The 27169-nt window shown below is 47.9% G+C and overlaps 1 protein-coding gene across 3 annotated transcripts in view; it reads left to right on the top strand.

The window, feature by feature from the left end:
- The window catches only part of PLEKHS1 (pleckstrin homology domain containing S1), a 33707-nt gene extending 8510 nt beyond the window's left edge, over positions 1-25197 (top strand). For 2 of the 3 annotated variants that reach the window (XM_025190694.2, XM_075935449.1), the window contains 10 exons: positions 76-151; positions 1456-1572; positions 2270-2380; positions 7863-7973; positions 8524-8627; positions 10280-10489; positions 11928-12029; positions 15080-15215; positions 17800-17868; positions 20881-25197. In XM_025190694.2, coding sequence (XP_025046479.2) covers positions 76-151; positions 1456-1572; positions 2270-2380; positions 7863-7973; positions 8524-8627; positions 10280-10489; positions 11928-12029; positions 15080-15215; positions 17800-17868 — 1036 coding nt within the window. In that variant the 3' untranslated portion in view covers positions 20881-25197. The remainder of the gene's footprint in view (positions 1-75; positions 152-1455; positions 1573-2269; positions 2381-7862; positions 7974-8523; positions 8628-10279; positions 10490-11927; positions 12030-15079; positions 15216-17799; positions 17869-20880) is intronic. The other variant, XM_025190695.2, reaches the window with a different exon arrangement.
- Positions 25198-27169: the final 1972 nt, after the last annotated feature.

Below are 27169 nucleotides of genomic sequence, written 5' to 3'. Positions count from 1 at the left end.
TGATACAGATGCGCCATTTCTTTTTTCTTGTGTGTACTAAAAATGAACTTTTCATTTCATCATTCCAATCCACAGGGAACAAGTGGAGGATTGGATGACTTCCTTATCTCTAGCCCGTGCAGAGACAACAGAGAATGGATACTCCACTCAGGTGATGTTCTATCCAAAAAAGTCTGCAGTTACATGCACAGATTGACTCTTTAAAGGGAGTGCTTGTAATGTCATTAGTAATTTATGAAGAGAGGGATCTTTACCCTGAAATATACTGGTTTAGACCCTAAGCATATAGTGTGTGCTTTCCCTATAACTCCAGTTTCCTAATGAACAAGAGATTCTTTTATGGCGAAATCTACACTTGTGCAGAGCACAGACCACAGTATCTGCTTCCCACTTAAGACCCACTTAATCTGTAAAGAGGAACCTTTTTGTGGTCAGAGGCTACTGACCCACAGAATAATCAGTTGGCAGCCACACACAAAGGAAAAAACCCCTCATGGCTCACCTGCTCCCACGGCAGGAAGCATAACAAGCAAGCAAGCAAAAAACCAAACAAACCTTCACACTTAAATTGGTGCACGCAGTGCTCCAGCCCTCTGTGGCGGAGGAGGGTTGGGACTTCTGGCCTGCGATGTGGAGACTTGCCATGGGATGGATTGAATCAAGCCAGGGGTCGGACCTAACCCGTGGGGTGTAGGTTCCCCACTCCAGCTGTAAACAATCTTATGTTTGTTAGAAAACATTTACTTGAAGGAGTAAGTGCATAGGACTTAAAAGGCCTTGCGTAGGGTGACTGTCACCCTCCATCTCAAGACAATGTACAGGCAGTCCCCAGGTTACATGGTTACAACTTACATCGGATCCCTACTTACAAATGGGATGAGGCAACCCCGCACTAGCTGCTTCCCCCCAGCAGACCAGGGAGACGCGGAGCAGCTTTTCTCAGCAGACACCTCAGCTTGAGAATAAAGACTGAGGAAAGTAAGGTGTGGGAGAATAAAACTGGGCTCTGGAGAAATGTTTGGCTAGAGTTTCCCCTACAATATGTACCAGTTCCAACTTACATACGAATTCAACTTAAGAACAAACCTACAGTCCCTATCTTGTACGTAATCCGGGGACTGCCTGTATCCCCAAATCTCCTGTTTTGACAGGGCTGGCCTTACCATGAGGAGAACTGAGGCAGACACCTCAGGTGCCAGACTGCGGGGGGGTGGGGGGGAAGAGGGGTGCCAGTAGGACCCAGATAACTGAGACCTTTCAAAGGTTTGGCCCAAGCGAAGGGACACGGGGGCGTCATTTGAGCTCCCCGCCTCAGGTGCCAAAATGTTGTGGGCCAGCCCTGTGTCTTGAGCCTCCAAATCTGCACCCCTGGGAACCATGTGGGCTTCCAAGAGCAGACTTTTGTCCTTGGACCCAGCTGTCCTGATCCTCATGCTGCTGTCACTAAAATCCTAGAGCCAGAATCCTGCAACTCAGAGAAGCAAAGGTCGGTCCCTTTCTTCGCCACCGAGCTTTGATGAAACAGTGACGAGCACCCACCAAAAGATGCTGAGCAACTGCAATGAAACTGAAGTAAGGGGCCCTGGCTAATGAGCATGCCTCTAGGTGACATGGGATAGTTCCTTTGTACAAGACTGGCCCTCGGGCCCATAGAATGGCAGGCGCAGTTTGCTTTCTAGGGTGGACAGGAAAAGAGGCCTTGAGCATCAAATGGTGGAAATCCCTGTAAAAGGCTTGTGCTGTCAGGCTCGTTTCCTGGCCCAGCTGTGTTTAAGAAAGGTGACAGCTTCTGCAGGGGTCCTCACTGGCCATTTTAGCAAATAGGCCAAAAATCACTCAAGGAAATCCTCCCCATGCAGCAGGGTTGGAACTTGAAGTTCCTGAGTTGTGGAAGGATTTGAGGCCTGAAGAGATCATCAAAAGGTACCAATAGGAGCTAGGTGTCCAATTTCCATTGAGTTCCTATGGGAGTTGGGCACCTAATTGTCCTTTCCCCCCCCCCCCCCTTTCTGTTTAAATAATGGGGAAGGAGGATTTACAAAGTACTGCTGATTTCTGGTCTGCTGTAGGCTTGTCTGTAGAAAATAAATGACTAGCAGCCTGGAAAGCAGCGCTTAGTATAGTAACAAAATACCACACAAACAGGGAGTGCAACAAAAGGTCTGGAGGGAGAATAACAAAGACTGTGCTCTGTTACCAACTGACAGTGCCATTAATACACCTGCGGTACTTCTGCACAGGTTGTCAGTGTTTTTTCTTTGGTGTGCAGGTGGAAGATCCCGCAGATGACAAGCAAAGGCCTAATTCAGATCCAGGCTCTTGCAATCTCCCTGAAAAGCAACCCTGCTACAGCTCCCCAGTGCATCATCTTCCAAGTCCGGTGAGCAAAGCCAGTGGGTCTGTAAAGCCTGTTGGGTGTGTACATTTTGCAGGAATGCTCATTAACTTAGAGAAAAGGTACACTGGAAACTTTGCAGTGGCATAGCTGCACCAGTCCAGCTGTTTAGCTGCAAGTTCTCTAAGACAGCAGCCAACAGACTAGTGTTGTCCCATTGGCTTAACTCCTCCAGCCTCCATGAGTGGCAGAAACTATGTCAGTGGGAGACGCTTTCCTGCCAACATAGTGCTGTACACACCAGTGCTTATGTCAGTGTAACTTATGACGCTTGGGGGTCAGGTGATTTAAGCTGCAATGTAAACCTAACCTTCTTGTCATGCCTCATCTACTCTGAATATCCCTATCAACGGTGACTCAGCCACCTCCCTAGCAAGTCCAACTGGCTCCGATTGTTAACCTTTTCTAACTGGTTGTACTTATTTCTTGTGCCGCTCTGGTAGTTTGCTCTCTTCCCTTCTGAGAGCATGACTGAGAACTCCTTCACAGTTCGGGGCAGGTTGTCACAGTGCCATTGATGTCAGTGGAGCTAGAACAATCTATTCAAGCAAAGGATCTGCCCCTGTTAATCTAGTTGTAGGCCGTGCCCATGGGTTCCTGGGTTGTTTTTTTTAGCATCTCTCAAGGATTGTCTACACACAAAACCTGCACTGGTTTAAATCAAATGGACTGAAAACCTAGGTAATTAACTGGCTGCACAGCCCTGCATGAAGACTCTTGAATCAGTGTAAACTTGGCTTAACATGGCTTGGCTTGCACCTGTAATTGAGTTCCACCAAGCTTAAATGCACACAGTTGCACCGCTTTAAATCAGATGAAAATTACACCGTTTGTTAAACTGCTACTATTTTGTGCATAGACAAGGCCTCGGGCTCACTCTCTCCTCTTTTACCTAGTAATCCTTCCCAGGTCAGTGTCGCCTTTAAGCAATACTGGGCCTATGTTGTGCCACAGGCAACGCAGAAGTGGTGTTCTGGGCTGACTGAGCGTGAGGTTTGTGGAAGGCGGGGGTGGGGTGCACAGGCGCGTCACATGATCTTTCATTTGGATTGCGGGTGGATGACCTGGAGCTCTGTTTTCTGTTTGACTATGCAGAAACTGCAATTAATAGTCTTGCCCTACAGCTAACAAGGGATAGCCTTCGTTTGGTATAGTCACAAAATACTACACAAACAGGGAATGCAACAAAAGGTCTGGAGGGAGAATAAGAAAGACTGTGCTCTGTTACCAACCGCTCCTGTTGGCTAGCCCAGTGTGAGGTTATTCAGCATAAGGGAAGCCTCGGGACTTCTGAAACCACTGAAGGGGGCTAGGCCTGAGGCTGCTTGGTGTGTGTGTGTGTGTGTGTGTGTGTGTGTGTGTGTGTGTGTGTGTGTGTGTGTGTGTGGGGCTAGGCCTGAGGCTGCTTGGTGTGTGTGTGTGTGTGTGTGTGTGTGTGTGTGTGTGTGTGTGTGTGTGTGTGTGTGTGTGTGTGTGTGTGTGTATAGAGAGAGAGAGAGGAAAATAGTTTAGCAGCCCCTTTTCTCAGCATGCAGTCTGTGTGACCCTGCTGGGGGCAGAGGGCACATCCTGGCAAGAACCAGGAAGTTCTCCCAACGTGCCGCAGTTTGGAGTCCACAACTTGTAGTTCCCAGGGCTGCTGCTGAAACACACTGGACCTTGGGTTATACCAGGTATTAAATATCTTAGTTCAATCCTATCAGCTCATTTCTGCACGGATTGAGCTATCTCCTGGCTTGTACCTTTGTGTTTATTTCCTCTTCCAAATGCATGACACTACATTTACGGGTATTAGATTGAATTGAATCACCAATGACTCACTCTTATAGGCCCTGATCATGCAAATTATTCCTCAGGTAACTAATCTTGACTCTTGCAAATAGTCACATAGACATGAATGAGTCTACTTGCATAAGGACTCGTTTACCTGAGGGAGGGCTTACAGGATTCAGTCCCTTAGCTATCCAAGGTCAGGGCTACACTGGGGGAGAAAGTCGACCTAAGATATGCAACTCCAACAACGAGAACTGCATAGCTGGAGTCAATGTATATTAAATTGAATTTCTGCAGTGGCCCCACCATGGGAGGTTGACAGGAGAAACTCTCCTACCTGCTTCCCTTATTCCTCGCAAACCCATGTGTACCAGGGTCAACGGAGTAGGAGGATGCTCTCAGCTTTCAATTTAGCAGGTCCTTACTAGACATGCTAAATCAAACTCTGGAAGATTGATCTCCGGGTAAATACAGACAAGGCCCAAGTTATTCCAAACTTTAAGACCAGGCCCCCATTCCTAGTTTTCCTGATTGCTAATTTCAAGTTGAATTTACATACTCCAAATCATGAATGTGTTAAACCGAACCTGGTTTCTGATTCCCACTCCCCACTACTAACTCTTGTGTTAAATTACTTATTAGGATTTATGATTTGTATTGCTGTGGCAGTTAAACCCCATTCAGGATGGAGGCCCTGCTATGCCAGTTATTGCAAACACTCATATTGAACAGGACACTACTCCCAAAGGCTTACAGCAGGCGTGAGGAACCTAAGACCTGGAGGTTAGATATGGGCCCCAGTTTGCTGTATCTGGCCTCCCAGACTCACGGCTCACCCCTCCCAGTATTGTGGCTGCAGCACAAAAATCTGCTAGCCTGGGTGCCCGTAGGCTCTGGCATGTGAGGGGAATGTGGGGAGTGTCGTTCTCCTTTTTAGTCAGGGGTCACATCAATGAGAGTCTGTTCATGCTTTTTTGCTTCTCACTTGTGTGCGGCCCCTGACTGATTTTTCTCTAGGTCAGCAGCCCCTTGACCCAAAAAAAGGTTCCCCACCCCCTGGCTTTAAGGCTTGACAGAACTCTTGATAGGCACTCCAGGTGGAGGAACATTAACAGTAACAATTCCCTTCTGATCACTATTCAGCCAGTTTCACATCCCACTTTAGTAAGAAATTGGATAAGTACCAAGCAGGTTAAAAATAGCATAGTTTTATGATGTGTCACTAAGGGAGGGATGGGCAATAATTTTTGCAGAGGGAGGCCACTTCATGAATTTAGGTACACGGTCATGAGCTGGCTCCGGCCCACCTAGAAGGGGTAGGGCCCCAGGCGGAAGAGGTGGGGCTGGGGCCTTCAAAGAGGGAGAAAGAGAGCAAGTGTAAAATAGAGACTGTGTGTCAGAGACAGACGTTGTGGCACAGATTGAGTGTATGTGGCACCGAGACTGGGAGAGTGTGTGAAGCAGTGTGTGTGTGTGTGTGTGTGTGTGTGTGTGTGTCACAGAGACCGTGTGGCACAGATGGGGTGTGTGTTACAGTGACACAGAGTGTGTGCTGGCTGTTGCTGGGTAAGTTTCTGAGAGAAACCCCGCTCTGTCTCTAGGAGAGGGAAAGCTTCCCTGCTCTGTGTTCTCACCCCTCCGCACTGAAATCTTAGAAACAGTGTACTTAAGGCAGGCACTCCTCTGAGTCTCTTACCATCCATGCTTCACACTGGAGCAGCTCTGCTGTATGCCTCCCTCTTTCCAACCTGCAGCGATGGAGTACAGGGGCAGGGGATCCCCTGACTTCAGCACCACCTTTTCCCTTCTGCCTTTCCATCCCCATCCCTGCCCAACACACTGCACAACTAGCAGGAGAATCCTGGGAGCAGCTCTGCTGCAGGACAGAGCCAGGTGCGGGGTAGGGGCAGCTGAACACACACTCCCAGCTGTAAGTGTGCACGCTCCACTCATCAGCTGTGCGGGAAGGAGAGAAATGCTCAGCAGTCTGGATCCAGTCCCTGGGACTGATATTGCCCACCCCTGACTTAGGCTCCAATAAGAGCCACCCTTTGTACTATCATTAATGAACGCCATCCAGGCATCAAAAAATCCATTTGTTGTTTCTCATTTCTATTCAATGCCAGTTTCCTCCTTTTCTCTGTAAGGAAGAGGGTTAATACTTTATTTTATCTTGAAAACAATACTGTATTCAGTGACACAGTTAGTAGTTTTAAAATGTATTGCCATCGCAGATGTAGGAGAGATAAGAAGGAATGCATCACAAATTAAATACTAATTACATTCTGCAGGACAGTCAAATCAATGAGCAGGAGGGAAGTTAGAGATGGCTATTTTGGCTCAAAGAAGTGACATGTTCCCTCCAGGATTTGTCAGATACTCCCGATCTTTATGAAGGACCATTCTCTGTCTGGTAGCTCCTGCTGAGGGCAAATCATCCAGTATAAAGTTGGTTCAATTTCTGCTCTCACATACTCAGGTATAGCTCCTGGCCACTGCGGGAGTTCCAATAATTCACTCTTTCTTCAGGCAAGACTCCCAGTGCTTTTAATAGAAGTGGCAGAAAACAAACTCCCCATTCTAGATTTCAGTAAGGGTGTTTATTTAAGTGGGGACTTGAGGATGGGGCCTGGAGCAAAGAGCCCTGGTATAGAACCTCAGAGATATTTAGGCACCCACCCCCTATTTTTTTCAAAAGAATTAGGAACCTGAATAACTTTGGGTATTTGAGCCCCTGTGTGTGTGTAACCCACACACCGACTGGATGTGGTTCCTTGTCCCATGTAGTGGCACTTAGACCATTTTGGCTACTTCTAGACAGCAGCACTATTTCGAGTTACTGAAAGTATATCGAAATAACAATTCTGCATCTTTAAACACGCTCGTTATTTTGAAATATATTTGAAATATATTTCAGGTGCGCTATTCCAGCATTCCTATAACCCTCATTCCATGAGGGCTAAAGGACTTGCCGGAATAGCACCAAATTTTGAAATAAAGCACTACTTCAAAATGACCTCAAAAGAAGCTATGCAATTTGTGGACTGCAAATAGCGTAGCTTATTTCTAGGTAAGGGCGCTGTGTAGACACATCCTTACAGAGATAATGAGTTTTCTCTACAGCCTTAGCTGAGAGCCATCTGTGGATGTGCCCCCCTTAGCTAGAGGAAGTATGTCACCCCATACACCTACTGGGTGTGGTTCACTGGCCCGTGTAGTGGCACTGAGACCGCTTACAGAGAGAGCAAATGCGTCTGCTCTGCAGCCTGAGCTGAGAGCCTGGTGGCTTTTAGCACCAGAAGTCCCCGGTTCGGTTCTGCCTATCAGCGTTACATGTGGAAAATTGACACAATATCCACCATTGCTCCTCTTTTTTGAACACCGCAGCTATTTTTGCATAAATAGTCATTTGCAAGGGCAGTCTGTGACAGATACAAATATTGCACCCACAAATCAGCTACCTATATATCTACAGTAAATTATCTCAATACGCACAGTTTTGCACCTACAGCTGATTAAGCATATAACGGAGCACTAAGACAGAAGCCTTGTTTTGAAGTCAGATGGTTGCTGTTATCATTTCTGCCTCTGAGGAGCAAGTCTTCCCACAATCCTTCCCAATGGATTTGTCCAAGCAAACAGAAAGATGATATCAGATGTCAAGAATTTAATGGAAACATTTTTTTAAAAACAGAACAACAGTTCTGAAGAGACCAGAAAAAGTCAGCTGCTGTTGCATTCAGATGGGAACACCAATGAAAAGGGGGAAGAATATTATGCTTTTCCAAGCAGTATTCTAGCACAGGTAAGCCACATCAGGTAGGGTTCTCTCTTGATCCAACTCTAAGAGGATATTCAGTTGCCCAAACCCAATGGTAGCAAGATTGCTAGAGAACCAGACCTCCAAATCATTGGCTAGCAGGAGGTTAAGATGGGAGAGAAGAACAATGGAGTTCTGGTTTTGGAAGGATGCAAGGGAGGTTTAGCTTGAACCTTAAGGAAAACTCCCTAACTGTCATAGTGGTTAAGCACTGGAATAAATTGCCTAGGGAGGTTGTGGAATCTCCATCAGTGGAGATACTTAAGAGTAAGTTGGATAGACGTCTATCAGGGATGATAGACAGTGCTTGGTCCTGCCGTGAGGGCTGGGGACTGGACTTGAAGATCTCTCGAGGTCCCTTCCAGTTCTAGTGTTCTATGATTCTAAGCTATGAGTAGCTAGGTACTTTGGTTAACTGAGGTTTGGCTGAGATACATTACCCACAATACAGCATAAATACAAACTAAGTAAAATATGCTGAGGGGATAAAGTGAGAAAATACTTACATGTTGTTGTTGTTTTCCATTTTTAACAGCTGGAAAGTGAACAAGCTACATCTGATTCCCCAATTCACTCTCACAACCCAATGGAGACTGGGGATCATCTTAGCAGAAAGTTGTACCTGTCAATGAAAGCTTTGTAGGTAGCTCTTTTAGTATTTAAAAATCAATGCAATGTAACAATATGGTTTGAGCTGCATTCCTGCTGTTTACATGATAACGGTTTGCGAGAGGCCTTTTTTGGGGGGAGGGTGGGAGACTAAGGGGAGAGTTTACCAGAGTGAAATTCAAAGTCACTTCACAAATTCATACATTGACACCCTGACAGGCATACCCAGAATAAAATGTGACCTGATGGTTCTTTTCCAGGCTAAACAATGCAACCTCTGCCGTCACAGTCACAGGCACCCCAGCCAGAAACGCCCTAGAGCAGGCAGTGTTGTGTAGTGGTTAAGAAAGAATGGTTTCTTGATATGTCACTAATTGCCTGGATGATCCTGGACATTCTCTGTACCTCAATTTCCCTACCTATAAAATGGGTCTAATACTACTTACTTCATACATGTGCTCTATAGTTTGATGTTTTTAACATGTATCAATAATTCAATATTGTTACTAGGGATGTTAAGCGTGTAATTCGTTAATCGTGTAGTCAACCACAAGTTTGTCAACTACACGACTAATCAATAAAGGTTAACACTGCAAATACTCAGTCCCAGCTTCTTCCAGGTTCAGCAACTACCGTGCTGTGTCTCTGTACTATGAATATTTTAGGATCTGGTGCAAGCCAGCCTGCTAAATTGCTGCTTCCCATTCCCCTGACTGTGAGGGAGCGAGGAAAAGTGCACAACTTGTGTGAATTACTCCTCTGCCCCCTCTCCTCACCAGCTGGGAGTGCCCGCAAGCTGTGTACTTTCCCCTCACTCCCTGGGAGTCAGTGGCGCTGGAAGAAGAGCAAGTAGCATCCTGGCGTGCATGGCTGCAGCCCTCCCCTGCCATTCTCCTGCCATGGTGTCCCTGTGGTATTAATCCAGGGTCATACAGAAACTTCACACTTGTCACTACGCACTAGCATGGCCACTAAGGACTTCTGGGACAACTGCACAGAATTCAAATCCTGCAGTTCCAAAATATTTGACCCCTGAGCAATGGGAGGATTTCCATTGGCTGTTAGTAATTAATACTTCTGGCGCACAGATGAACAATTCTGATTCTGTCCCACAGAAAATAATAGTGCATATGCACTCCAGTTCATTACAATATCATTTAACTGTACACGTGTACTTGTGTGAAATTTGGAATAGAACTCAAAACCTTGCATACCAAATCACAAGCCTATCCCATTTGAGCTAAACCATCTCTGTTAGAATGAATTACACCTTTTTTCATGTCTCCAGCCACTAGAAGGTGCAAGAAATAATCTGGCAAACATTTGAGTAGGTCTGGCAAACTCTATTGAGTAGCCATCAATGATGCATTCTTACACAAGCACAAATCACATTGCTGGTCCAACAATTTCTATTCCCTTTTCTTGATAAATTACATTGGTTGGAATGTTTTCAGTTTATAAATATTCTTGCAATATTATAAAAAAGTGTTTTTGTTCCTATGGTCAATTTTAAGGAGGGCAGTTCAGTTGATTTAGCTGTAATTTTGGCCATTGGATTCGCTACAACAATCTGTTATTCTTTGCCTCCCAGACATCTATTTGACACAACTTCAAGCACAGCAAGAGTAACTGATTTGACATGCCAGCTATGTGCATTTTTTACTAACATTCCTATTTATTAGATTTCCTGAAGAGAAACTCCAGCCCACACACAGAAGTGACGAATCCCTGACCATTCCCAGAAGCCAAGCAAATAGCGTACATTGGGGAAACTCTGAGGCAGATGGAAACCAACAACAACTCATGCAAAGCAGTACCAACAAGCAGCTACCCCAGAAAAGAAAGCCAAATTCATCACCATTATCAGTGGTTCAGCTGTCTATAATAATCAAGTAAGGATGTTTAGGATTGAAATATGTAACAGAATCCTCTTTAAAAGTAACAACACTCGTCTTTGAGATAGCTATTAGGGACTTAAATTACTTGAAAGCAGCATTCTTCTGTGTTCCAGCATACAAACCAGAAATGATGAATGCAAGAGTTTTGAACTATGAATTTGCAATGGCCAGGTCTTAAAACCCAAACAAACACTCTGTAAGGTTGGTTTGGGGCCGAGTAAGGGTACATCTGCACAACAGTGTTATTTCAGAATAACTAACGGTATTCTGAAAGAACATAATCCGCATCTACATTACAAGCAGTTATTCTGACATTATGTTGAAATAATGTCGAGCTGGAGGACTTCTTACTCCAAAACCTGTAACCCTCATTTCACGAGGAGTAAGGGAAGTCAGAGGAAGAGTGCTCTCAGACTTCCTGCTGTGTAGACCGCGCCAAAAAGCCAAAATAAGCTATTTCAACATAAGCTACACAATTGATGTAGCTCAAGTCGTGTATCTTATTTCGGCTTTAGCCCTGCTGTGTAGATGCACCCTAAGGGAATTTATGATCATGTTTGGAAGATTTTACGGGTGGAGTATTTATTTTTAATACGCACAATTAGAAGTTTTCTATCTAGTTCCTTGTCTCTTGCAAGATAGTGAAGAACGTGATTTCTAGCACAAAACAGCAGTGAGAGCTTTACAAGGCGTTTAGGAGTTAAAAATCAATGGGAGTCAAGCCTTTCTAGATCAGCACCAGAAGAGTCTGCCAATTAATTTTCCTATTTTACTTCTCTCCTCCAAGGAGAAAGATAGTACTGTATTACTATTAAAATAACTGCTACACTTTCCCTATCATCTAGACCTGGGGCAAGCTTCTTAACGGTGGTGGTGACTATTCTCCAAGGCTGTGTCCAGACTCAGGGGTTTTTTCGAAAAAAGTAGCCTTTTTTCGAAAAAACTTCACCTGCGTCTAGACTGCAGCCGTGTTCTTTCGAAATTAAATTGAAAGAACGCGGCTTTTCTTTCGACGGCGGTAAACCTAATTCCACGAGGAAGAAGGCCTTTTTTCGAAAGTGCTCTTTCGAAAAAAGGCGTTCTTGAAAGCAAACAGGGCTTTTTAGAAAGAGAGCATCCAGACTCACTTGCTGCTTTCTTTCGGAAAAGCGGCTTGCTTTTTCGAAAGTTCCGCGTGCAGTCTAGACGCTCTCTTTCGAAAGAGGCTTGCAGTCTAGACATAGCCCAAGAGAAATGCTGGAAAGCCCAGCCTCTGCAATATTGGACAGTAGGCTGGATAATGTCCTGGAGGTCAGACTATAGGGAACAATAATGAATTTTCACGAGGGCACAGATTGAGTGAGCTGAATGACGCTTTCCATCTCTATTTCCTATTATTAGTGAGTTGTCTGATTGGTAGAGTCTAACAGGCCTACAACTTCCTCTCTTACAGCAAAATCAAGGATAGCAGCCAGCTGCAAGAGGTGGATATTTGCATTCCTCATGCTGATCTCACCAGTAATCTAATTCTTATTGAAGCAGCAGGACAAATATGGTAGGACCTTTAAAACTTGTGGTGGTGGGTAATTGTCCAGGGGTAATTGCCTGTAAAGCGCTATCTAAGAGCAAGGTATTTATTGTGTTTCAGGCAGGGTGAAATAACCATTGGGAAGCATTAGCCTAACGGCTATTCTTTTAATAACAGCATGAATGGCATAAGTGTCAATTGTCCTCCATTCACAGGGTAAATCGACTTGTGTTTGTGATGGTCATTGGCACAGGAACAGAGAAGGGCTGTTAGGATGATCAGAGGAATAGAAAACCAACCTTAGCAGAGGAAATTTGAGGAGCTTGGATTGTTTCACCCAACCCAAAGAAAGCGAAGGGAAGATATGTTGGTTCTCTATAAATATATCAGAGGGATAAATACCAGAGAGGGAGAGGAGTTAAGTGCCAAAGTTAACACAAGAACAAATGGATATAAACTAGCCATCAACAAGTGTAGTAGGTTTGAAATTAGATGAAGGTTTCTAGCCATCAGAGAAGTTCTGAAACAGTCTTCCATGGAAAGCAGTGAGCAACTTCAGGTGTTTCCAGACTGAGCAGGATAAGTTTGTGAAGGAGACAGCATGATGAAATTGCCTTCCACGGCATGTGGCCCATCTGTAACCAACAGCTGCAGAAAGCCCCAATGGCTGAAGATGGGGCAGGCTCTGACTTATCACGGAGAATTTTTTTTTCAGCTATCTGGCTGGTGGGTCTTGCCCACATGTTCAGGATCTGGTTGCCATTTTTGGGGCCAGAAAGGAATTTTCCCCTGGGTCAGATAGGATCTCTACCATCCTCTGCTGATCACTATGGGTACATCTACACTACAGAGACGATCGAAGCTGCTGTGTCAATCTTCCAGGGCTCGAATGAGCAGATCTAGTTAAGACGCTAATTTGAACTGAGAGGGACACTCCAGTCACTGTCAGTAGTCCTGCTTCCATGAGGAGTAAGTGAAGTTGGAGGAAGAGTATTCTCCCTTTGACTTCCTGCAGTGTGGACAGCACCAAAAGTCAAGTTAAACTACTTCAACTTCAGCTACTCAATTAACGTAATTCGACCTTGTCCGGAAGTAGAGACGTACCCTTCCCAGTTTAAAGGAGTGTAAATGGTGGATTCTCTGTAACCTGAAGTCTTTAAATCATGAGTCGAGGCCTTCAGTAACTCAGCCAGAGGTTATGAGTCTAGTACAGAAGAGGAGTGGGTGTTGTGCAGGAGATCAGACTATATTATCACCATGGCCCCTTCTAGCCTTAAAGTGTAGGAGTCTATATGGGAGTGTGTCCTGTTCAGTACCAATACGCAAAGCTTTTTGACTAATAATCCTCCAGCATTTTGTACAGTTAGACAAGTTGCCGTCTCCCTATTATGGATGGGGAAGCTGCAACCCAGGAAAATTAAGCGACGTGCACCAGGTGGACGATTCTGACTCCAGTTGACCAGTGATCACCACTCGCTTTTGCGCCATGTGATAATATTGTGGGGGGGGGAGTGTTCTCTGATTGTTCAAAGCATCAACAAGGTTATGGGCTAGTATTTGGAGCAAGGGTGTAGGAGGCAAGACTAAGAACATGAGACTGGCCAGACTCTCTCTCCCAGGTGACTCCCTGGTTTGCCAGGTCTTGAAGCAAATCGCTTCACCTCTCTGCCCTGTAGGTTATTACCACCATGCACAGGTGAGCAAAGCTGGGTCACATGGCTGTGGTATGGTGTCAGCGAGTGTCAGCTGAGCACGTGGAGAGCCTGGGGTTAAATGCAGACTGTAAATACAAAATGCTATTGAGTGCTTTCAGATAGGCTGGCCTGAGTGGGAGGCCCAGCACATAACTGCAGGCAGACAGCTATTCTCTAATGATTTTCAGCACTGGGCATAGTCCATCCAGCAGCCAGACACCGTCAGTGTTGGATGTCGAGGGGCCAGAAGTATCAGTTCCCCAGCAGCTTTGCAGTCTGAGTAGGCAGTGTGGAAGTCAGTCCTCTCTCTAGATCTTCAGTATCAACTGAGTAGGAAAGAGGGGAGGGTAAAGGACAGGCTTGCATGGAAGATTAGTTCAGTGTCTCATCCTTGCTCCCTGCTGAGCCGCCTCTTGCTCTTTCACTTCTGCTCAGCAGTAAGACTGGCTCTTGCCGCAGCTTTGATGTGCCGCACTTTGCAGCTGCACTGCCAGGCTGGCGGGAAGAGCTTGTTCTGCCCCTACCAACGAGAGCAGGAAATACCCCAAAAGAATCACAGAGAAGACCCAGCTATAAAGCTTGTGTAACACTGACAGGTGGAATCAAACCTGCGACCACTGGAACTTAATGCATGAGCTAAAAGCCAGCTAGAGCTCAGCTAAGTCTGTAGAGCAAACGGTTCTTTCTATAGATCTGCTCTCGGTGCCACTCCAAGGGACAGTTCACCACACCCAGCAGGTGTGTGGGTCACCCTTGGATTTGGAGCTAAACATCCAGGATGATCCTAGTGGGAATTCATACTGAAAGGATTTGTCTGGTTTCAGCTGGCAACTGTTTTGGAACAAAGCATCAGACTGAGGGCTTAGAGGGCCCCCAAGCTGCTAATCCTCCAGGAGAAGCTAGGAGAGACCAGCCACAAACGAGAGGCCAGCTGAAGTGCTCTAAGGGAGTCTGCTGGCATTGCCTCTAGGGTAGCTGGAGATGTTTTACAGGGACAGCCACAAAACTCTGATCCTGCTGTTCAGACACCACGTTTTAGTCCAGTCTGGGCTGCACAGATGGCCTGGAAAAGCCACCCAGGCAAATGAAGGGCCATTAGAGGCAGAGCAGTGGTCCCCACACTGTCCAGAACCCAACAGGACAAGTCCCTTCCCTGCCTGCAGACCCTCCGCACCCCTGACCTGTGAGGTTAAGAGAGGATAGTGCTGCATGCCCTGTAACCGGCTCCCCCTTGGAAGCACATGTTGGAATGGACAAAGCTGTTTGGTTCAAACCAAGAATCAGGCCAAAGAGCAACTGCCCCTTCTAGTCGGTGTACTGTCATTGGTGTTGGGGTTCAAGCCATCCCATTCATACGTGTGGTCTCTTCTTCCCCCTCCCCAGTGTCTCGCAGTGGAGGGGTCCCCCTCGCCTAGGCTGTCTCTTTCACCACGGGGATCACATAGTGGCTGTGAATGACCTGCGCATACATAGCATTGAGGAGCTTTCCTTGTTCATCAGCAAGTCCGTGAAAAAGGAGGTAAGCCCAAATGGTGATTGGCCTGACACATAGTGGAGGGGATCAGACAGGTGAGCTGACAGCCTCACCAGGCCCCGGGCGAGGTGGTGGGGTGGCCCAGCTCTGCGTTCCCAGAAGGAGTGGGGGCTGGAGTGGAAAGGGTGTGGCCAAGGCAGCCAGCCCTCAACAGTGCCCAGACTGCACCCTCAATGCCATCCAGTGCACGCCACCCAGGGCGGTGCAGTGTAGCTGTGGGGTGCTACCCCCAGTGGCAATTTAAAGGGCCCAGGCTCCAGGAGTTGTCGTTGCCATAGTAGCGACGGTGGCAGCCAGAGCCCTGGGCCCCTTGGAATTGCTGGGCCCTAGGGCAGCAGCACCATTCTCTTCTACCCCGCACCACCCCCGGTCAACAGGCCTGCGTTCAGGTTACGATTTCACAAGGGCTTCTGCCAAGCCAAGTCTCAGGCGCTCACTCCTGTCCTTAGGCACTACCGAGTGTCACTGCGGTGAGCCAGGTTCCCTCACATCTCCTAGGCCCTGGCAAACTCTCAACAGATATTGATCACCATCATGTGACTGGGGTATTAGCCTGGGAGAGGGGGCCAAAGGTTGTGACTACAGCCAGGAAGAAGATAGTCAAATGACAGCAATCCTGGCAAGTCATTACACCTCTCAAAGACAGACACGGACAGAGTTAACCCTTTCTTGACAGTCTATTTGTGGCACCCGCCCCATCATATACATTTTACATATCTGTGTAGTTCACTGTACAGAACAGTTTAACTTACAACCTTGTGTTTTCACGCACTGATAACTCCCCAAAGGTCACTGATTTTTTCCATGCATTCTGTGTCCCAAACAGGGAATTTCTTTAGGTGCAGGGGGGAGGAGGGACTCCTTTTTGCCATTTTTAAGCTCTGCAAGGTTTTGTACCCACCCTTTACGCTTGTGTCTGCCAAGCAAATAGCTCAAAACCCACTCAACTTTGGAACTTGTGCAGCAAGGGCTATTTACAAGCCAAAAGGCCACTGAATGTTTTCTCTAATTGATTGTGTGCTAATGAAGTTATAAGCAATAGAAAACTCATTTCTGATCAGGGACAGAGGCTGCTGCTGAGATAGTTTGCCCGGAAGGGGATTGTTCACACAGCAAAACCCACCACTGCTGACTTTGCTGATGATTTCCATTTATGCCTGGAGCTGTCTCCACCCCAAAATCCCCCTCTGTACGATTTGCAACGACACTCCCATGGAATGGAAGGGACAGGGCCACACTGTGATTCCTAAGCAGCTAGAACTCTCCTACAGCCAGTCAATGGATGTTACAGTCCCTCAGCATCCTTTGGTATGAGGCGTTTAGGCTGTTTGCTTCTCAGGGTAGGAAAGTATCTGTTGATTGTTGCTTGAAGTGTTTAGTCCCTCGGCAGTTTTACTCATAGTGTTGGGAACAACCCAAGGTCCTGGCTCCCCTTCTCTAACCACTTGGGGTAACTTTCTCTGTTCAGTACTCATCACCATGGGTAGTGGGTGAAGGCCCAGCTATGGAAGGCAAGCCCCTCCCCTTCTGCCGGAGGCCTGCCTCTGAAGCCAAGCCACGCCCACCCCCATCCCGATCCTTCCTGCCACGGCTGCTGTCCTGTGGTCCCAGACCCAGCCCTTCCCAGTAGCTAGGGAGCAAGACTGCTGCACCACTGCCCCAGGTGGTGGGGGAGCCGGGCTGCCACACCACAGCCCCAGTCTTCCCCTGAGACCAGGGAACAGGGCTGCTGCACCGTGGTCCCAGCCTTCCTGGCAGCTGGGGCATGTAGGCAGTTATGGAAAGGCAGTACCTTCCCTTGCCTACATCACCGGCCACCCGTGCTCATCACCTTCCATTAGAGGGCTGGAAAGCTCTGCTGTGCGTTTGGTCCCAGGTGGAGAACGACATTTCTCTCAGCTGGGCTGCAATCTTGATACTTGGGATCTCTGCCCCTCCCCCCGGAAGGTCTCTTTGGCAAGGTCTACACTCACGGCTTCTTGCGCAAGTAATATGCAAATGAGCTAAACGTGGAATATCGCCGAGCCTCATTTGCATACCTAATGAGCCACCATTTTTTTCAGAAGAGGCTCTTGCACAAGAAGGAGCATCTACACTGCCCCTTCTTGCACAAGAAAAACCCTCTTGCGCAATGCCGTTCTTCCTGAAAAGTAATAGGTGTAACGGCATTGCGCAAGAGGGTTTTTCTTGCGCAAGAAGGGGCAGTGTAGACTCTCCTTCTTGCGCAAGAGCCTCTTCTGAAAAAAATGGTGGCTCATTAGGTATGCAAATGAGGCTTGGCGATATTCCACGTTTAGCCTCATTTGCATATTACTCGCGCAAGAAGACGCGAGTGTAGACATAGCCTTTATGTTTGGATCTGCTGAGGTCACCCAATGCCAGTGTCGGCTGAGCAGTAGAAAGCCTGTCGCCAATACCAAGAGAAAATACAAATACCACTGTTCATAGAGGAGGGAATTTAGACAGGGAAGTAGGGAGAGACTGGTGGGGACAGTGTTATTGTGTCAAGTGTGGGTTTACTGAGTTATAAAAAGGTGACCCTTGTGTGTGTGTTTTGGTTTGTTTGAAGGTGAAACTCACCATTTGTCGGATCCCAGATTCAGCCATTTTCCATATTAAAGGTTGCTCATGTTCCTAGGTAAGTACCACCAGTGCTTTTTTGTGTGTGTGTGTGTGATGGTACTGCCCGGTGCTCAGTACAGGCACCTCCAGACGCAGTACCAGCACCTCTTCCCTTGGAGTACCGGCATTTTTTTTTTTAAACAAAAAAAACACCAAGTGCCATCATTAATGCAAAAGGGGTTGTGTCTTCTCAGGATGTTACACCGCGGCTACCTAGCTAAATGGATAGTTGATACAATTTGTATCTACTATGCAGAGCAGTCCTATGGACTAATCATAGACCAGTAGCGGGGGTCACTCCAGGAGCTGGCTTGAGCCAGAACTGAGCAGTCCCGACTCATGCCAGCTCCAGGAGCCATCTGCGCTACAGCTCTGCATTTTAAATGCAGTAAGAGCTCAACAGCTTTTACTACATATAAAATGAAGAGGAGCAGCATCCCGGACCAGTGTGAGTTCAGCAGCCCTGGTTTGTGGCAAATATCCCTGCCGCGAAGGGGGGCTGTTTGGGGCAGCAGCCTTTCCTATCCTCACATGCTGCCTGTGATAGAGGCACGGGGCGGGGGGTGTCGCTTGCCTCCCAGAGTTGGTGCTGGGGAGGAAACCAGCTTTTAAGCCGGATCCCCTCGCCCAGAGGAGAGGCATCGCAGGGAAACAGCAGTGTTTCAGCCCACAGGGTTCTTGCTACATTTCAAAGGCTGAAGCGCCGCAGTGGGAGCAAGGGGCAAGAGGGGACTGCTTCACTCCCTGCTCACGCTGTTTCCCCGCTGTGTTTCTGCCTCCCCTCGGAGATGGTGCTGGAGGTGAACCAGCTTTTAAGCCAGCTCCACTCAGCACCAGCTCCTGCTCCCCACTTTTGGAAGCAACTAGCCACTTCCATCCCTAGTGTATTCCTACCCTAATAGTAATGTAACCCCCTAGGCTGAAAGCCATGCACATTTATTCTACAGCAGGTGAGATTTGTGTTTATGTAGGGAGGAAAAAAAAAGTTGTGTTTTAATTAATCATGTTTAATGCCATGTGCATAGGGACGTCATTGTGCTAGGGGTTGCACAAACTTTTGTATCGCTCTAAATAGACATGCAGACAAAGCAAACAGGAAAGGGATAGCATGTGACAAGAGAGAGAGCTCTCTTCATACTCAGTTCTACGCGATCTTCTCAAATAGCCTTCACCAGGCCAGTTGCTGTTAGATGTGTCTGTACAAAGAGTAGGAACTGACTGGATTTGATTTGCCATTTGAAGTCCCGGGCATATATTTTGGGCACGTGACAGTTAATCAGTTAAGTCAAATCAAACAGAAAAGTTGCAGCAAACTTGAAAGTCAAACTGTTGTCTCTAGGCCTGTATACTGCATGGTCTGGACTCACCTTTGTTTGCCCATTAATATCAATAATCAGTTATGAGCCTGGGAAGGAAGAGGGGAAAAACATTCTTTGGGAACACAGCCACATTTTTCCTGTGGGTTCTGCTCTGGGGAGGCAGGATGCCAGCTTTGTGGAGCACAGATGTGGCCCTGGAAAAGTGCCCTGGCAATAAAATGCTCCGCAGCTACGGTGTCTTGATTAGGGCCCCTCCTGTTACAGCCACAGAGAGACTTCAAGAGGTCCCAGGAGACATGGTTGGGAGATGGGAGCCTGATCCAACCATATTGGGATTCAGTAAGATCTGCACCAGGCTTCAGGTGAATGGGGAGACTGGGGACAGACATTTGGTCTACACTGGATTAGTCATTGCTCAGGGCAGAACATACACAGATTACGAAAGCAATAGCAGGGAGGGTGTGCATGATAGACATGCAACATAGAATAAGAGGATGTGAACAACTGGCTGTTTGAAAAAGCCAATCTTTTCATTGCTTGACAACTGAGTTAGTGAGTGCAAGAGTGCGATCGATGAAGGGCAGCCGAGTATGAACTAAATCAGATCTGGAGCCAGTCTGGCAAAATTAGAGCGGCTGCCAATTCTATAGTGGCAATCTGTTGCTTTCACAAAGTTTTAAGTTCACTGCAGAAGAAACGAAAAGAGGTCACACCAGTGCTATCACGAGGTTTTCCTCCTCCCCCTCCCCCTCCCCCCACCCGCCCGCAACAAAGATGTCTCACATCAATATTCCTGGCTACATACAGCTGCAGTAAAAGCAGGAGCTTGTGTCATGTCAGCCTGATTTGCAACACCCATATATCTATCTCTTCTTCTTGATATGGGAAACCTCTGTAGCGGCACCCACTAATGCAGGTGAAAAGCTGACCTTGAGCTATGCTGTAGGGACTTCTGCCTAAACAAGGGCCACCATGTTCTGCTATCATGCTTACCACTTCAAAATAGCATTATAACAAAACAGGGGAACACCTAGCTTGTCACAGCCTACTTGAGAGCAGGGCAGATTTATTTATGCCAGCTAAATCCTCATGTAGGGCCAAGTCACCATTGGAATTAGCAGAGGTAAACTGCATCAGTAGATTTATCTAAGCTTCAGCTAGCATGCTGCTGGTATCCAGCAGAACAAGATGGACCAAAACTTATCATGGGTGTAAAAAACAGCTACACCTCATATTACACTTTGTCGGGTTGCTCCCTGCTCATTCCAAAACGGCAAGTTTACCCACTGGTGCATCATGTACACTTTGAAATGTCATATGCACTTCTTCCCCCCTCCCCCGCCCCCACTTAGGATTGCAAGTAGGAATAAGAGATCCTCCGGAATAGGGCTTTATTCCGGAGGATCGCGCCAGTCTGGACGCTCTTTTCCAGCTTTCCCCCAAGCCGGAAAAAAGCGGCGGCCATGTTTATTTAAATCCCGCGGGGGATATTTAAATCCCCCGCGCATTTCCCTATTCTGACTTCTCTCATTTCCATAGCTATTACGGGTTATGTGGCCAGTGTAGACACAGCCTTAAAGATTTTACTCGGCTCAAAAAGGCAACAGTATCAATAAAGCAAATCATAATTAATGAATAGTGTTTATACAATGAATTCACTTGATTTCTACTCAGGTCAGTTTCTGAAGGTTCTCTCTTCTGTTTTGTAGATAAGTGGTAGCCACGAGCGTATTCCTGAAGATGGAAGGATCAGTATTTAATATTTCTATTGCACTTGCACTCAGGCCTCATTGGGTTATGCCCTGTATAAACACATAGAGGGACATGGGTCCTATTTAGAAGGCATCAGCACTGAAGATAGAAGGAAAAAGGACATCGGCTTGAAGACTATCCAGAGTGGTTGTGGGACTGCTTCCCTTTAAATTGTCTTTTTTTGAGCAACATCCCTGGTGTTGCCACAACTGGGTTACTTGACACTGTTCTTCTAATGGCTGGAATGGCTTCAGATGTGATCACTTCTGACCAGGTTGGGATTGCAGTCTTTCCTGGCTGTGCAGACAAATCAGCTTGCCTTCAGGACAATCCTCCAGCCTTGAAAATGGACGCTGGCCATAGAATTGCAATCGAAAAGAGCTCACTTTTTTTTTTCCTAAGTAGGGAGAAGCAAAGGAGGTACAAACGGTGTGGGAAGTTATTTCCTGCCGCTTCCCAGAGCAAATGTTTGTGAACAGAGGTGCTTACAGGTATATGATCCATCAGCAGTTATCACTGGGGAAAACCCCACTGCAGCCAGGTCTGCACAAGTCAGTTGAAGCAGAAAATGAACCATGCATTCTGCAGCTGCTTGTTATGGCTCCGCTCACTGTTATGGCAAGCGCGTTGGTCCTAGAGCAAAATGACGTTTTGGTGGATTTGGCTAACATTGATGGTTCCTTTGTATTTCAGAACATCTGGGATTTATTTCCCTACTTTTGCAAGTCAGAACCACAGTGCTAGCAAGTGATTTTCAGCGGCGGCTTGTTTTCATGTCAGACTGTGCACAGTAGTGATGGGCTCAGTGAACATTACACATGGTGTGCTTTTATTTTTGCTGCAGATTGTACGCTAGTTATAAAATACAGAGGTGAGAGCCACATGGTGAATTAGAGGATGTGATGCAATGTAACATGTTCCTGTGACCTGCCCAGAATTATCCCAGCAGGACTCGCTCTCGGGGTGTGTCTACACAGCACCCTTATCTCAAAATAAGCTACACAATTTGCGCTATGCAAATTGCATAGCTTATTTCGAGGTATTTTCGAAATAGCTTATTTTGAAATTTGGTGCGGTCTACACAAATCCCTTAACTGGGCAAGTCTATGAGTATAAAACACAAGATGTATCGTTTGATGTACGTGCCCTTGTAGTCGTCATGCTCTGTCGTGTAATTGTCTGTGCCCTTTGCCTCACCAACCTGGTATAAGTTGAGCAACCATGCTTTTTATTTTTTAAAAAGCAGAGAACTTCTGACGTGCTGAAGACCAGAAACTGAGGGGAGGGAGCAGCAGATCCTTTGTGGACAGGTTAAACGCAGCCGTGAGAAGGCTGCCTGCCTGCCTCCAGCCCTGGCAATCCTGCAAGAATGCCAAACCTGCTCACGTTGCTGATGCCTTTACGAGAAGCTGGTGGGTGCCTGGGGCCAGTGCCGGCAAGATTCTAGGTGTGGCAGCATCTGCCAAACCGGGCACACCAGCTAGGGCAGCAAGGAGGAGGGGAGGTTGGAGCATTTGTTGACAAAACATTAACAGGCACCACATATATTGTACTGTGATTTCCCGTCATCTAGATGCCTGCAAGAGAGTGAGTAACTTAAAAGTTAATTTCCACGTTCCCATGACGCACACTTTCACTCCTAGTTTCTTCTGTCCCTTCTGAAGGGGCAAGAGAGATGCCACAATTCTTCAGAGAGAAGAGGCGCTCCGAGGACACAGAGGCTGCGTCTAGACTGGCAAGTTTTTCCGCAAAAGCACATGCTTTTGCGGAAAAACTTGCCAGCTGGCTACACTGGCTGCTTTGAATTTGCGCAAGAACACTGACGACCTAATGTAAGATTGTCAGTGTTCTTCCGCAAATACAATGACTCTCCCATGCGGGAAAAAGCCCTCTTGCGCAAATGCTTTTGTGCAAGAGGGCCAGTGTAGACAATTGAGAACTGTTTTGCGCAAAAAAACCCCAATGGCAAAAATGGCGATCGGGGCTTTCTTGCGCAAAACTGCGTCTAGATTGGCACGGACGCTTTTTCGCAAAAAGTGCTTTTGCACAAAAGCATCCTTGCCGATCTAGATGCTCTTTTCCACACATGCTTTTAACGGAAAAACTTTTCCGTTAAAAGCATTTGCGGAAAATCATGCCAGTCTAGACGTAGCCAGGATGTTTAAGGGACTTCTCCAAACTCACAAGCTTGTATTGTGACGAAGACGGTGGGGAAGGCACAAAGTCTAACACACATAATTGTCCTTGGCACTTCCCCTGTGGCCAGACACCCCCGCTGGGAACATCTCCTCATGGCTCGTCCCACAGCACTGCTCTGGATTAGTTGGCCAGATGTAGGCCTCTGCACCAGATACAGCAGCACGACAGACCAGCCCTTGGCCAGGATCTCTACTTAACTGGCTAATCCCACTCCCCTATCTGCTTATTAATTAGCAGCTACAAGGGCACAGCACAGAACCAAGCTATCGCAAAGTGAGGAGTGATTGTTAGTGTCCAACTTGACACTGGAAGGGGCCTGACGTTTACAGGGCACATGCTGGACACTCCCACCCCGCAAAAAAAGTCAAGCCTCTGAAGGGGTTTCAAGCTGGGCACACAAAATCCACTCATCATACCCTGTGTAACTATTCCATGTATTGAGTGGCCTGTTCAGCCTACTGTGCTCTTTCTGTACTGTTCAACACCCCTAAGGCAATAATTTTTGCTGGGGATCGCACTCCAAGATTTTCATAAGTGGTCAAAAGCTGCACTTTTCTATGGAGGGGACATCGGTCTGAGAGGGTGCAGAAGGGAGCTCAGGATAGAGGTCTGGGGTGCAAGAGGAGATGTGGGGTCTGAGAGGGTATGTCTACACTACAAAGTTAGTTCGAACTAACAGAGGTTAGTTCGAACTAACTTTCATAGGCGCTACACTAGCGCTCCGTTAGTTCGAATTTAATTTGAACTAACGGAGCGTTTAGTTCGAACTAGGTAATCCTCATTCCACAAGGATTAAGCCTAGTTCGAACTTACTAGTTCAAATTAAGGGCTGCGTAGACCCTTAATTCGAACTAGTGGGAGACTAGCCCTCCCCAGCTTGCCCTGGTGGCCACTCTGGCCAACACCAGGGAAACTCGTCTGCCCCCCTCCCGGCCCCGGACCCCTTAAAGGAGCACAGGCTGGCTACGGTGCCCGTGCCAGGTGCAAGCCTGCCAGCACCCAGCCAGCAGACCCTGCACCTGGCACGGATCGAGCCACCCACCCGATGCCCCCCAGCCCTCCCCCTCTTCCTGGGACCAGGCTGGCGGCTCCCAGGAGCTTGCCCGGGACCGCAAGAGGCGAGCACCCGCCTGGGCTAGTGCGGACATCGTGGACCTTGTCCACAATCTCCACACTAGGCACAGGAAAGTGGCCGGCTTGGGCAGGAGAGCTGCCAGCCTGGCCACCCAGGAGCAGGTGTACATGAAAATCAAGGGGGTCCACTGAGACTCCCGACCCTGAGCCCTGAGCTCACAATGGCCGTCCTGGGTCAGACCAAAGGTCCATCTAGCCCAGTAGCCTGTCTGCCAACAGCGGCCAACCCTAGTGACCCTGGAGGGGCTGGACCGAAGACAGTGACCAAGCCATTTGTCTCGTACCATCCCTCTCCAGCCTTCCACAAACCTTGGGCAGGGACACCACTCCTACCCCCTGGCTAATACCACTCCATGGACCCAACCTCCATGACTTGATCTCACTTCCCTTTAAACTCTGTTCTAGTTCTAGCCTTCACAGCCTCCTGCAGCAAGGAGTTCCACAGGTTGACTCTTTGCTTTGTGAAGAACAACTTTCTGTTACTAGTTTGAAGCCTGCTACCCATTCCTTTCCTTTGGTGTCCTCTAGTCCTTCTTTATGGGAACTAATGAAGAACTTTTCTGTATGCACCCTCTCCACCCAACTCCTGCTTTGTGAGACCTCTATCCTGTCCCCACTCCATCTCCTCTTTTCTAAGCTGAGAAGTCCCAGTCTCTTTAGCCTCTCTTCATATGGGACCTGTTCCCAACCCCTGATCATTTTAGTTGCCTTCCCCTCTCCCACCTCCTTTTCCCAGTCTCCCCCAGTTTTGTTCAATAAAGACAGATTCCATTTTTGAACACAATTGTCCTTTATTTTGTACATCAAGAAAAGGGGCTAGGGAAGGGTAAGTGGAAGGAGGTGAGGGAGGAATGGGGCACGAGCCCCCGATGGGGAGGACTGGGCTGGCTCTGTGGGCTTTTGGGGTGGAACCTCTCCTGCAGCCCCCCGATTGCCTCCTCTCCCCAGATGGCAGCCTGCGGCAAGTGCAGCTGGGCTGATGGCTGAGTGCTGTGATGTGCCCAGTGTGGGTACTCCGGGCACTCCAAGCCAGGACTGCTTTGCAAGCGGGGCACCCCTGAGAACTGTCTGTCCAGGGTGGGGGTCGGGACCCTTTAAGCGCAGCCATCGGCTAGCCCGAGACAGCATCTCCACGCTCTAAGTTCTCCTCTGATGCCCTGCTGGCACTGCTTCCGGCCAGCCTTAAGCCTGGTTCAGGGTCCACTTAATGTGGACATGCTAGTTCGAATTAGCAAAACGCTAATTCGAACTAGTTTTTTACTCTAGATCCGTTAGTTCGAATTAGCTTAGTTCGAATTAATGTTGTAGTGTAGACGTACCCAAAGGGAGTTTGGCTGAAAGAGGGGGTTGTGACCCGGGGCAGAAGATTGGGGTGCAGGATCTGGGAGGGAATTGTAACCTTGGGGAGGGTGTGCAGAGGATTTGAGTGGTGAGTTGGGGCAGGAGTTTGGGGGGCAGGAGCGGAGAGCAGGGCTGGGGAGGTGATATGGGTGCAGGAGAAGATTCTGGCATGGGGAAGAACATAGAAGGGGGTGCAGAGGGTTTGGGTGGTGACCTGGGGCAGGGAGTTGGGGTGTGGGATGGGGTGAGGTGCCTGATGCAGGGTCTAGACAGGAGGCGCTTACCTAGGTAGCTCCCAGCCAGCAGCCCAGCAAGACCCTCAGGCAGGCTGCCTGCTTGCCCCAGTCCCAGGCTGCTCAAAGCGGCTAGCTGCTGGGGCTCATGTGTCTCTCGGAAAAGGAGGATTTCCAGCCAATGGGAGATGCCATGATTGAGCTGGGGGTGGGGACAGCACACAAAATCTCCCCTTCCCCCGCCTGGCACATGCTGCAGAGAGGCACATGGAGCAGGCAGACTGTGGTGGCAGGGACCCTGCCTGAGGCTGTGGGTTGGATCCAAAGGTTTGGCAGGACCGATCCAGCCTGCAGGACACACCTTGCTCACCTCTGTCCTAGGGGCTGGCTCCACAGTTTCCCTCCTCATAGCACAGGAGGTAGGGAGAAGAGGTTTGTCAGGACAGGGACACGGGATGCAGCAGAGAATCTGTCCGGTGCATACAAAATGTCTATGGGCTAAATTCTGCTTTGTCCTGTGCTGACGGCTTGGGAATGGGACGACGACAAAGGGTTCTTGTGCCCTGGAGCCCAGCTGCAAAGGAGCCAGCCACAATGCAGGGAGGGCATAGCTAGTCGGAGTGAGGGCATGGTATCTGAAAGGTGCACTGTCCTGTCCATTGAACAGTTAAGTGTGGTTGCCCATGGCTGTATGCTTTGGGCAGCCCCATGCATCGGAAGGATGTGAGAGTTGGGTGGCACAGGTGTTACCTACCAGCCCTGTGCTCTTGAGGAGCCAGGGAGTGACATTCATGGAAAACCATCCTCCCCCCCCCCCTCTCCTAGGCCTCTGCTAGAATCAGACAAAGCAATGAAAAGGCCAGGGAAGACACGCCTAAACTAATTAAGGAAACACCCCAGCCTCATCTGCATTGAAGATAGAACAGAGGGACATCTCATTAGCATACAGAACGGAGACCAGCTCTTCCCAGGCAGGAACCGCAGTGAACTATGGGATACCGAAAGCAGAGAAGCACTGCCTGATGGGAAATCTCTGCTCCAGATGCTAATGAACCCAGACTTGCTCACACCCAAATTAGTCATTATCAGACCAATTCTAGTAACGATCCTATTGACATCCAAAATACTGAAACTGTCCCGTTGCATTGAGAGCTGGTTCAAGGATCACCCATAACCAGGTGTGATCAGTCTCTAATGTCTCCCCTCTGTTTCTCTTTGAACTATTGCCCTAGCCCTATAAAAACTCCCACCCTTGCCCAAGAAAAACTGTTCTGATACCTGGATTTAAACTGCATCAGGTCCATTGAGACGTCTTCATCTCCTGTCTGATCATACTGGG

This window comes from Pelodiscus sinensis, chromosome 8 (genome assembly GCF_049634645.1).
Source record: "Pelodiscus sinensis isolate JC-2024 chromosome 8, ASM4963464v1, whole genome shotgun sequence".
In the NCBI taxonomy this organism is placed as follows: Eukaryota; Metazoa; Chordata; order Testudines; family Trionychidae; genus Pelodiscus; species Pelodiscus sinensis.
The sequence above is the reverse complement of the archived record's forward strand: the minus strand, read 5'-3'. Positions and strand labels throughout refer to the sequence as shown.